Source organism: Xyrauchen texanus, chromosome 19 (assembly GCF_025860055.1).
Source record: "Xyrauchen texanus isolate HMW12.3.18 chromosome 19, RBS_HiC_50CHRs, whole genome shotgun sequence".
Classification (NCBI taxonomy): Eukaryota; Metazoa; Chordata; class Actinopteri; order Cypriniformes; family Catostomidae; genus Xyrauchen; species Xyrauchen texanus.
In genome coordinates this window covers 28,751,717-28,764,259 of record NC_068294.1, presented here as the reverse complement: position 1 = coordinate 28,764,259, position 12,543 = coordinate 28,751,717, and the positions used below count along the sequence as shown (strand labels likewise).

Here is a 12,543-nt window from a genome sequence, read left to right as displayed (position 1 = left end):
GAAACTAATGCTGACACATCAGGTCTGCACAACATTATTGGGCAATCTAAATTTATGATTACATTCAAAAATATCTGAAGAACCAAAATGAACATATTTGCAATCTAGCAGTATGCTCAATCCACAATGTACTGCAGCTATAAAAAAATAAACAAAAAAAATGCAAACAGGAAATATTGACCTAATCTTTGGTTAATGAAAGCTTGTAGCTCGTCTATAATTTTCTTTAAATTGAAAGTTCACCAAAAATGTAAAATTCTGTAATTTATTTACCCACAAGTTGTTCCAAACCCCTATGAGTTTCTTTCTTCGCTAGAACACGGACGGAGATTCATAATAGAAGATGTCAGGCAGAATGTTAGCCTCAATCACCATTCACTTTCATTGTATGGAAAAAAAGATGCAAAAAAAGTTAATGGTGACTGAGACTAATATATTGCTAAACATCTCCCTTTGTTTTTCATGGAAGAAAGAAAGTCATACGGGTTTGGAACAATAAGAAGGTGAGTAAATGATGACAGAATTGACATTTTTGAGGGAACTATCCCTTTAAGTGCAGGACACATTTACTAAACCGACCAAACGGCGAACTATCTGTTTCCTCACATTATGTTTGAAGGTAAATATAAGACAATGGAGGAAGGACAAACAAAAACTGAATTCAGAGACCTGTCATCTGAAACAGACACCCACATCCTATTCACAGAAAAAAATGCAGAGGACAAGTATACCATCTCACTCTGATGTGAGCCACATGACCTACTTGCTCCTGTGTGAAATTCTTAAAACATGGTGAGGGGGAAAGGAATGACAATGAAACATTTAAAGGAACTGTTCACCCAAAATGTAACATTCTGTCATTAATCTCTCACCATTATGTTATTCCAAACCTGTATGGTTCTGTCTTTTTGTAAAACACAAAAGGACGATTTTAAAAAATATTCACACAGCTTTTTCGATACAACAACACTTCATTGTGACCACATCGGTCAAGCTCCAAAAAGGGTGTAAAAACATCATATAATTACTGTAGTCCTTATATACGCTATATTCAAAATCTTTTTAACTGATAACTTTCCCCTCCAATGTGTTTGTAACTGGATCAGTCCGAATCTTTTTTTTATGTGACGGTTCTTTTCTGATTAGTGAATAGGATACAATGGTTCATTAAAAAGAACGGTTTCAAACGAACGATTCAGACTGATCCGGTTCTCGAGTTAACAACTCACTGGAGGGAATTAGTATTATAGCGTACAAGTTGTTTAGACTACTTTTAAGGTGTTTTAATGGTGTTCTTGGAGCTTGAAAGACACGGTCACTAAAAATGCTGTTATATGGAAAAGTACTATGTGAAGATTCTTAAAAATGTAAAAAAGGTTTGGAACGACTTAAGGAGGAGTAAATAATGACAATTTTCATTTTAAGGTGAAGTTTCCCTTTAAATGCAGCTGTTTAAGTCCAACAAGCAGTGAAGATACAGAAACAGACAGTAAGACAGAGATGTGAACACACACACACAGACTTGGTGGAACTGGGACATTGTGCTAAAGAGGTTAAGAGGCTCCACATTGGTCCACAGAGAACTCAATGACTCAAGGTGTCATGTCCTACCATTTTGGATTAGAAAACATTCTCCTTACTCAGATCACACCTTTACATGTTGCATTTTGATTTAAGTGACATTGAGTGTTTTGACATTGAGTGTTTTTTCTCATTAAACAAACAGCATCATTGTCTATGGACCAGAGTCGGATGCCTACAGCTGTAAAAAAGGAGAGGCCAAAATGAAGGGGCAAACCTGGTTGGAGGTGGCTGATTCAGCAAAAGGAACATTGGTGACTTGGGTCGTAGCCGACGAAACAGTGGAAGTGGTGGCACCGTGCATCATGGGAACTTTTTTCAGGCGAGTCAGACAAGAAACAAGGGAGGGGGAAGGTGAAAGGGGAGGAGGAATGTTATGAGTACCATGACATAATATGCCAGAGGAATAGGCTGAGTCATGGCAACTACGTCTTCATGTATTGCAAAGATGATGTCTTCACTCAAGGACAAACATGCAAACAGAACTTAAAAACATACCACTTTATTCCTTTATGTTTTAGCTTAGAGAGTTTTATCCGATAACATATACACTGAGATAAAACCAGTGAGAAATCTCTAGTGGACAAAATAAAAACATGGCCGTCATCAAAATCATACACTTCGATCAGACAGTGACATCTGAAAAGTTAGATTTTGATGGGGGTCGGACCATGGATAAATATAAATGAAATGAAAAGAGGGAATGTAAATATGCAATTAATTCCCATCCACATATTGTCTTAAAAATAATATGACACTTTACTTCTACGGGGTTCTTTTGAGATAACCTGATATTAAATAATACAAACAGCTTCACTGATCAGCCACAACATTAAAACCACTGACAAGTGAATAACATTTATTATCTCATTACAATGGCACTTGTCAAGGGGTAGGATATAATAGGCAGCAAGTGAACAGTCAGTTCTTCAGTTTCATGTCTTGGAAGATGGAAAAATGGTCAAGCGTAAGTATCTGAGCGACTTTGACAAAGCATTTCCAAAATGGCAGGCCTTGTGGGGTGTTCCCAGAATGCAGTGATTAGTACCTACCAAAAGTGGTCCAACGAAGGACACCCAGTGAACCGGCGAGAGGGTCATGGGCGCCCATGGCTCATTGATGTGCATAGGGAGTGAAGGCTAGCCCGTCTGGTCCGATCCCACAGAAGAGCATAGCCACATACAGGTCAGAGTGCCCATGCTGACCCCTGTCCACCACCGAAAGTGCCTACAAAGGGCATGTGAGTGTCAGAACTGCACAATGGAGCAATGGAAGAAGGTGGCCTGGTCTGATGAATCACGCTTTCTTTTAGATCATGTGGATGGCCGAGTGCGTGTGCGTCGTTTACCTGGGGAAGAAATGCAGCAGGATGCACTATGGGATGAAGGCAGGCCGGCAGAGGCAATGTGATGATCTGGGCAATGTTCTGCTGGGAAACCTTGGGTCCTGGCATTCATGTGGATGTTACTTTGACACTTACCACCTACCTAAAGATTGTTGCAGACCACGTACACCCTTTCATGGCAACGGTATTTCCTGATGGCAGTGGTCTCTTTCAGCAGGATAATGTGCCCCGCCACTCTGCAAAAATTGTTCATGAATGGTTTGAGGAACATGACAAAGAGTTCAAGGTCTTGACTTGGCCTCCAAATTCCCCAGATCTCAATCCGATTGAGCATCTATGGGATGTGCTGGACCAACAAGTCCGTTCCATGGAGGCCCAACCTCACCAACCGACTTGGTGCCAGATACCACAGGACACCTTCAGAGGGCTTGTGGATTCCATGTTTCGACGGGTCAGAGCTGTTCTGGCGGCAGGAAGAGGACCTACATATTAGGCAGGTGGATTTAATGTTGTGGCTGATCAGTGTAAATTCACTTTTTTATTAGATATGATTTTATGAATATCTTTTAGAACCATACAGAGTTAAAAGTCATATTATATGGACAACTGCAACTTAATACAGCATGATATGTAATACAGCAAGTGCATCACAGATGTGAAATAATAATGTAAAAACACGGACATGCACACAGGCACACACGGGCACACTCACTGGTTGACAGAATTGGTGGCGTTCCTTCCCAGCTACATTAAGGTCAATAATATTTGACCATAGGGACATATTAAACTTGGCTAGCTATAACCGTATATATTCGAAATGTGCGTGCATGTGTGTAATTGCGTTTTTTGTTTTGTTTGAGGGAATCTCTATATTTTATCTGATAGTATGCATATTGTGGAGGGGGGTAATTTATGCCTTTCTAAGAGGAAAAGAGCATGTGTGTGCATTAGGGCTGGGCAATATAGTTAAAAATTATTTCTAAATATTTTCAGCCTTTTGATGACATTTGATCTATATCTTGATATTTATGCATTTACTTTGAAATGGCTTGTAAGTGTAATTTTTTTTTTTCAATTATTTCAACTAAACACCCGTAAATTCAAATGTTAAATTTAAGAACTAGAACCAGGTAAAACTAATATATACCATAAAAAATAATCAGTTTCTTTTCCACACTTTTGATTCCACATAGTATGCTATTTAATCATTGTAATTTCTATGCACCAAGATGCCTATATCAGCACACAGTAATAACTAGTAATATTTGCATATTTATTACAAAAAAAATAAAAAATATTTATGAAAAATGCCATATGGAGACTTCCGTGAACATTTTTGAGTGATGACGTAAACTAATCTTTGAATCAATTTATTTGAAGAGGGCAGTTTCAAGTGATTCATGGATCTAAAACTGAACTTACAAAATCTAATGTTGGTTTTGCAAATGAAGTTTAAATCCAAGACATGACATCTGTTACACTCACGAGGAGGGATCTAATCCTAATCGAAAGTAGGCTAATCATGCAATCTTTATAAAAATTAATAGTTAAATTATAAGCCCGTTAAAATCGTTGCGATATTCATGCATCAGAAAAATCATTGTAAATATTTATTTTATTTCTATTTTTTATGTCATATCAGCAGCAATGGCTATATTCATGGCAAAGACAATGGTGTTCAAATTTAACAATGTTTACTTTTTTAAATATCACCCAGCTCTAATGTGTGTGCATGGGAGTGAGTGTGTGGGTAGGGGACCTAGGCTCTACCCTCACCAGTATGTCCAGGCCCTGACAGGTAACGGCTTTGGGGGGCCCTGCAGCTGGTCCAGTCCCGCCTCTCCCAGCGGCCCTCTGTCATTGGGCCGGGGGGTTTGAAAAGGCCTACAATAGATTTAAGGGAGTGAGGGAGAGGATGAGGAGGAAAAGGGCACAAAGAAAAATGAACCAGTCTTTATGAGTCACATTGAAGGCTGTAGCCTTGTGTGTGCCCTCACTGTGCCATCAGCTGCACACACAAACAAAATCACACAAACATACATGCGTGCACAAACGTATACATCATACACATCAAATAATGAGCAAATGATAAGCGTTGAAAGCACACATGATGAGTGTAAACACAGTGACAGACAGGACAGGGTCAGGCCACTAGTTTGAGACCCCAGATAGACCTAATGAGGGATAAGTTATTGTATTCAGCTGTCCTCATCTTAACACTAATAGTTATAACACCCAACATTTTTAATTATGTCATTTAGTCCAATTCTGCTAGTGTTCAATTCAAAACGTTTTAATGTGTCCTCTTATGATTGGTCATGAAACAATTAAGAACCCATGATGTTTGCATTTACATTAACATTTATGCATTTAGCACTTCTTTTTAAAGCTATATGTTTTTTTATTAATACACACGTTTGGGAATCAACCCCATTAATTTGCTGTTGTAAGCGGCATGTCCTGCAAGTTTCGTGCGACTGAATTCAAACCTGGCGCGGTATGTTTAAATGTGCACAAGCACAAATGAGATTTGAGAGCAACAATGGAGGCCAAAATTAGTAAACAACTTACATTTTAGAAATTTCCTCACACAAAGCTTTCATATTGCTTCAGAAAACTTGGAATATAGCACACAGATCATAATGACTAATTATATGCTACTTTATAATGCGTTTTTGTAATTTTTGGCCATTTTCACTTTAATTATATGAAAAAGAAGGACCTGGACATTTTTTTAAACATCCTCTTTTGGGTTCCAAAAGTTTTGAGTTTCTGGCATGGGCCTCCATTTTGAGGCCTCTGTGGTAAAACCATTATTTTCACATGCAAATGATCATTGTTGCCACAGGTTTGCCATAGAAGTGTTTGACAGTAGTGGGAAATTGTCTCTTGTCTAGTGGTTCCCCACTACCATTGAAGAGCTGCAAATTCAGACAATAATTTTGCGGCAGATCGCAATGCTCATTTGCATGTGAAGATAATGAGTGACAAATTTAGTGCATGTTTGGCAGAGCTCTAGATTTTTGTAAGAGGAAGGGTAATATCTTCAGTAAACAACAACTTGAATGTTTTCACTAATACAATGCAATCATATTGCTTTAAGAAGACTTGGAATATGGTACACGAGTTGTATGAACTAATTTTAGAGTACTTTTACGGTGTTTCTGGGGCTTAACAGCCCTAGTAACCATTCACTTTCATTGTATAGAAACGTCCTTGACATTATGCCTTTTGGGTTCCACAGAAAATAACATGCATCTGAAGTAACACGAGGGTGATTTTTTAAAAATTTTTGGGTGAACTATGTTTAAATATTGACCACTAATTATTTCTTGTCCTGATGTGACAATACATTGTACATGACGGATCACCCTCCTGTCTGTCACATATCTTAGATGCTGCTGTAAGGTAACCACTGGTCCAGAGAGACCTGAAAGTGACCTACCAATGCCTCCAGATGGAGTCATGCAGAATACGGAGCCTTCAACACCATGCACAAAGAGCCCAGGAGAGGAGAGGCCGAAGAGGATGGAGGGGTGGAAGAGATGGGGAGAAGAGGGGAGTGAATTGATCAGAGAAAGCAGCGTGATAAGACAAAACAACTTGAGAATTAGTGACACAGCTATGGAAAAAAAAGAAATGAGCATCATTATGGGCAACATGGTGGTGAGATGAGACATGGACACCAAGCATGGAAACCTAGGAAATGTCAAAATAAAAGGTCCTCGTCAGAAGGGGGTTGTTGCGGTGTTGATACTCTTATATCTCGTCAGCTGATTTGCCAAGTGCTAAAACGTTCTGAATTTCAAGCTAGATTTTTGTTAAATATTAAGGACAACATGTAACAGCATTTGCAGCCCATTTAACTTCCATAATGTGACTTATTTTTAGTGAAGTAGGAAAAGTGTAACGCTATTGGTAATTTTGGTAAAATAGCCAAAAATCTTTAGTTAAGTCACAGGCGTGTACCATGATTTAATACTTGCTAATTGGCTTTCAGTGGTAATAGGGAGAGGGACATTCTTATACTACAGAGCTCTTTATTGGAAAAAAAATTCTATGTAGTGCAAGATGAGTCATCATTTGGTCTGTTTTCCTGGAAGATAAAGACTGTAAGATTTAAAAGCATATATCTGCTAAAAGCTTTTCTAACAGAATAGCCACCATGCCAGAAAAGTGAACATAGAGCATTGAAACATCAGGTCATGGGTGGATAATGCTTAGTGCATAAGACAACAATAGGATTGTATGCTTTATGGGATCGAATAGCATGATATGTGCATAGGGTGCACTACAGAGAGAAAAACAGAGCAAGTGGGCCTACAGGGAGAGAGATGGAAAGCAAAAGTGCTCAAGTCCTCATCTAGCCAGGCACTTGGTCTTTAAAGTGCTGTATGTATTCAAGCCAAACTATTACAGGAATATGGTGATAAAGTTATAGTGCAGTTCAGGGGGGCAATAATCTGTCTGCGTTGGCTCACCTGCGGGAATGAATGCTGGCTGCTGCAGCTGCATGCTGGCCAACGCCTGCTGGTAGTGGAACATGCTGGGATTGAAGACTGCAGCCGTGCCGTTTGTCTTCTCCAGGGTCTGTCTCTTTGGTAGCTGCTGCATGGCACCTGGTGGCAGAGCCTGAAGTGATCAAGATAAATGAGAAATGAGAAAAAACAAAGAGAAAGAAATTGAAATATTAAGTGTGGAGGGAGAGCAATGGGCTATGATCATTATATGACTTATACATATTTATTCGACATACTTGTGCATGATACTGTGTGTAAAGCTCATTCTATGATAAGTGTTGCAAACTATGTTGCAAGCCACGAGAGGCTTGACGCACAGTGATTTTACCCTGGGTTATGGGTGTCCTAACACTCTGGAGACTAAATTGTTTTATAAAATGGTGGCAACAGCGATATGATAAATACACTAATGTGTACCAATGTGACAGGGCGGAGGGTGGGGCCGGGATGCTACACACCCGACGCCTAATCAGGCTTATTAAGCTTCAGAGAGGGATAAATGCTAACTGGAGACTGCAGTGGGACAGAGAGAGAGATTTACGGGCAGCTGTCCGACACCTTTGTGTGTTTGTCTTTTCATTTAAGTTCTTCATTAAAATATTATTTATATTGTCAAGCCGGTTCTCACTTCCTCCTTTCCATTAATACCTTTACAACCACAAAAACTCATTTTTACTTGGTTTTGATCTTTTCGTTCTGGGTTGCTGCAAGACTCTTACAATGGAAGTGAATGAGGCAAATCCATAATCGTTAAAATACTCACCGTTTCAAAAGTATAGCCACAAGACATAAACAACATGTGTTCACATGATTTTAGTGTGATAAAATCACTTACTAAGGTTTTCTGTGTAAAGTTACAATCAATTTTACAACTTTGTTGCCATGACGTTTTACATGGGGGGGGGAGGTCTTGTGATGCATATTACAATGTTACATGCTTATATAGAAGTCAGTGTGATTGCAACTTTATTTTAAAAAACAAAAAAATATTTTCTGATTTCCTGGTGAATTACTACAGACTGTGCTTCAGACGATGCATTGGGGGTTGGGGAGCATTGACCACATGATGATGGAAAACCAATCAATGATAGTGGACAAAAATATGAGACAAGAGAATGAGGAGTGAAGGAACAGATGCAGCTGAGGTTAACAGTGCTGGGTAAAAAGCTTTGGGACAACAAAGATAGCTGTGAGGATGTAAAGACAATCAAGCAGTGTACAAAAAGAATGACAGCATGAACCGAGAAGGAGTCAAATAAAAGCAAGATACGATAAAGCCTCCGGCAAACCAGGTGACTGCAGAAAGCAGGGGAGCAGGTTTTAGGATAAGGCCCTCTCCACATCTGTACACTGTGAATAAACCTTTGTAACAATGCTACATGATAAGACTTGTGTGCTGAGGACTGGAGCTTCCATAAAGGTGTCATATTAATAAAGGTCACTTTCCACGAATGTGTGTACTTTGGTGTCCCATAACTTGTTTTTTGAACATTAGAGGCACAAAAATCCCTTTTTTTGTTGTTGTGCAAACTATTACATATGTTTGATAAAGTATTATCTGACATAAAATTAACACTACCTACTTCCATTATATATATATATATATATATATATATATATATATATATATATATTTATATTATGTACTTTGTGATCTACATCACCTGAAGCTGTTTGGAAAGTTTAGAGTGCATCTGGACTGTGAGCTGTATAATTCTTCCTCTCCTCAGTCAGGTGCAAACTGCAGTGGGGCTCTCGCTCATCATCATTAGAGTTTACATACACCTTAGCCAAATACATTTAAACTCAGTTTTTCACAATTCCTGACATTTAATCGTAGAAAACATTCCCTGTCTTAGGTCAGTTAGGATCACTAATTTATTTTAACTTTCCTTTAAACTGGGCCAAACATTGTGGGTAGCCTTCCACAAGCTTCTCACAATAAGTTGCTGGAATTTTGGCTCATTCCTCCAGACAGAACTGGTGTAACTGAGTCAGGTTTGTAGGCCTCCTTGCTCGCACATGCTTTTTCAGTTCTGCCCACAAACTTTCTATCGGATTGAGGTCAGGGCTTTATGATGGCCACTCCAATACCTTGACATTGTTGTCCTTAAAGACATTTTGCCACAACTTTGGAGGTATTCTTGGGGTCATTGTCCATTTGGAAGACCCATTTGTGACAAAGCTTTAACTTCATGGCTGATGTCTTGAGATTTGGCTTCAATATATCCACATAATTGCCCTTCCTCATGATGCCATCTATTTGTACGCACCAGTCACTCCTGCAGCAAAACACCCCCACAACATGATGCTGCCACCCCCATGCTTCACGGTTGAGATGGTGTTCTTTGGCTTGCAAGCCTCACCCTTTTTCCTCCAAACATAATGATGGTCATTATGGCCAAAAGGTTACATTTTTGTTTCATCAAACCAGAGGAAATTTCTCCAAAAATTAAGATCTTTGTCCCCATGTGGATTTGCAAACGGTTGCCTGGATTTTTTATGGCAGTTTTGGGGCAATGGCTTCTTCCTAACGTTTCAGGTTATGTCGATATAAGACTTGTTTTACAGTGGATATAGATACTTGTCTACCTGTTTCCTCCAGCATCTTCACAAGGTCCTTTGCTGTTGTTCTGGGATTGATTTGCACTTTTCACACGAAACTACTTTCATCTCTAGGAAACAGAATGCGTCTCCTTCCTGAGTGGTATGATGGCTGCGTGGTCCCATAGTGTTTATACTTATGTACTATTTTTTGTACAGATGAACATGATACCTTCAGGCATTTGGAAATTGCTCCCAAGGACAAACCAAACGCGTGAAGATCCACAACATTTTTTTCTCAAGACTTGGCTGATTTCTTTTGATTTTCCCATGATGTCAAGCAAAGAGGCACTGAGTTTGAAGGTAGGCCTTAAAATACATCCACAGATACACCTCCAATTCAGTACACCTATCAGAAGCTAATTGGCTAATTGTCTAAAGGCTTTACATCATATATATATATATATATATATATATATATATATATATATATATATATATATATATATACAGTGGGTACTGAAAAGTATTCAGACCCCTTAAATTTTTCACTCTTTGTTATATTGCAGCCATTTGCTAAAATCATTTAAGTTCATTTTTTTCCTCATTATTGTACACACAGCACCCCATATTGACAGAAAAACACAGAATTGTTGACATTTTTGCACATTTCTTAAAAAAGAAAAACTGAAATATCACATGGTCCTAAGTATTCAGACCCTTTGCTGTGACACTCATATATTTAACTCAGGTGCTGTCCATTTCTTCTGATCATCCTTGAGATGGTTCTAAACCTTCAATTGAGTCCAGCTGTGTTTGATTATACTGATTGGACTTGATTAGGAAAGCCACACACCTGTCTATATAAGACCTTACAGCTCACAGTGCATGTCAGAGCAAATGAGAATCATGAGGTCAAAGGAACTGCCTGAAGAGCTCACAGACAGAATTGTGGCAAGGCACAGATCTGGCCAAGGTTACAAAAAAATGTCTGCTGCCCATAAGGTTCATAAGAGCACAGTGGCCTCCATAATCCTTAAATGGAAGACGTTTGGGATGACCAGAACCCTTCCTAGAGCTGGTCAGTCCGGCCAAACTGAGCTATCGGGGAGAAGAGCCTTGGTGAGAGAGGTAAAGAAGAACCCAAAGATCACTGTGGCTGAGCTCCAGAGATGCAGTCGGGAGATGGGAGAAAGTTGTAGTAAGTCAACCATCACTGCAGCCATCCACTAGTCGGGGCTTTATGGCAGAGTGGCCCGACGGAAGCCTCTCCTCAGTGCAAGACACATGAAAGCCTGCATGGAGTTTGCTAAAAAACACCTGAAGGACTCCAAGATGGTGATAAATAAGATTCTCTGGTCTGATGAGACCAAGATAGAACTTTTTGGCCTTAATTCTAAGCGGTATGTGTGGAGAAAACCAGGCACTGCTCATCACCTGTCCAATACAGTCTCAACAGTGAAGCATGGTGGTGGCAGCCAGAGCCATATAGAGAGAGAGTTGCGACAACGGAAGTTCTAAATGCTTGATCGTCACGTGATTCACGTAGACTTCAGATAGTTCCAGGAAGTGCTTTGGCGGGCATTTCAAACTGTTAGAGTAGAGTGACAGAACTGCGATTTCTGGTAATTAGTAGTCAATAAATGCATTTATTTTATATATTTATGTAACACACCGACATATGTATGTAGCATGAGTATGTTGTTACAGCGATGTTGTTTTTTTAAAGATCAAATCAGCTAATATTTGAGGATTAGTGTTCGCTTACCGTTATTTGCCTCAACTTATTTCAGGCTAGGGTTTCTGTTGCCTTTTTATTTTACCTCATGTTCATTGTTTTCACTAATCTCATGGTAACTAGTGTCATATTTATGACTTTTCAGATAGTACAGAGACAGCCTGGTGACAGGTGATTTCCAGCTCGCACCGCACAATGGGTCAATGAACTAGTAACTATTAGCAGCAGTTACGTAAATGTAAAATTTTGTGAAATGAAGCTTATTGTTTACAATTCTTACAATTCTATATGTAGTAATATAATTATTTATGTATTATAAATATTATATATCTAATGTATAATTCTTACAATACTTATTCATATACACAATATATTCAGCTTTAAAACAACTTAAGCATACTCAGTATATAAACTGCCGTTCAAAAGTAATGAGGCTGAAAATTCAGCTTGGCATCACAGGAGTAAATTACATTTTAAAATACATTAAAATAGAAAACAGTTATTTTAAATTGTAATAATATATTACGATATTACTTTTTTTTTTTTTTTAAAACGATGGATGAAACTGAATCAAGAGAACAGATTTTACAATTAATAGGGTGTTCGTTACTAACGTTATACAGCTCCAATCCTTGCCTAATCTGTTAGTTATCCGATAACATCCCTTATCTTCTAATTTAATGAGTAATACACAACTATAAAGGTTTTAATTTACAAGTTATTTTTATTTAGATGTACTGATAATATACAGAATAAGATAATATTATTCTTTAAACGTCTCACCTTTTAAAAGTGCGTCGCAAACGGTTTGTTCT

At 38.6% G+C, this 12,543-nt stretch overlaps 1 protein-coding gene across 7 annotated transcripts in view; it reads right to left on the bottom strand.

The window, feature by feature from the left end:
- The window catches only part of mbnl3 (muscleblind-like splicing regulator 3), a 64,285-nt gene that overhangs the window by 8,803 nt on the left and 42,939 nt on the right, over positions 1-12,543 (bottom strand). For 3 of the 7 annotated variants that reach the window (XM_052149384.1, XM_052149383.1, XM_052149386.1), the window contains exons 6-9: positions 7,408-7,558; positions 6,372-6,407; positions 4,703-4,810; positions 1,799-1,893 (exon numbers count right to left, since the gene is read on the bottom strand). In XM_052149384.1, coding sequence (XP_052005344.1) covers positions 1,799-1,893; positions 4,703-4,810; positions 6,372-6,407; positions 7,408-7,558 — 390 coding nt within the window. The remainder of the gene's footprint in view (positions 1-1,798; positions 1,894-4,702; positions 4,811-6,371; positions 6,408-7,407; positions 7,559-12,543) is intronic. The other 4 variants (XM_052149389.1, XM_052149390.1, XM_052149387.1 and 1 more) reach the window with 3 other exon arrangements.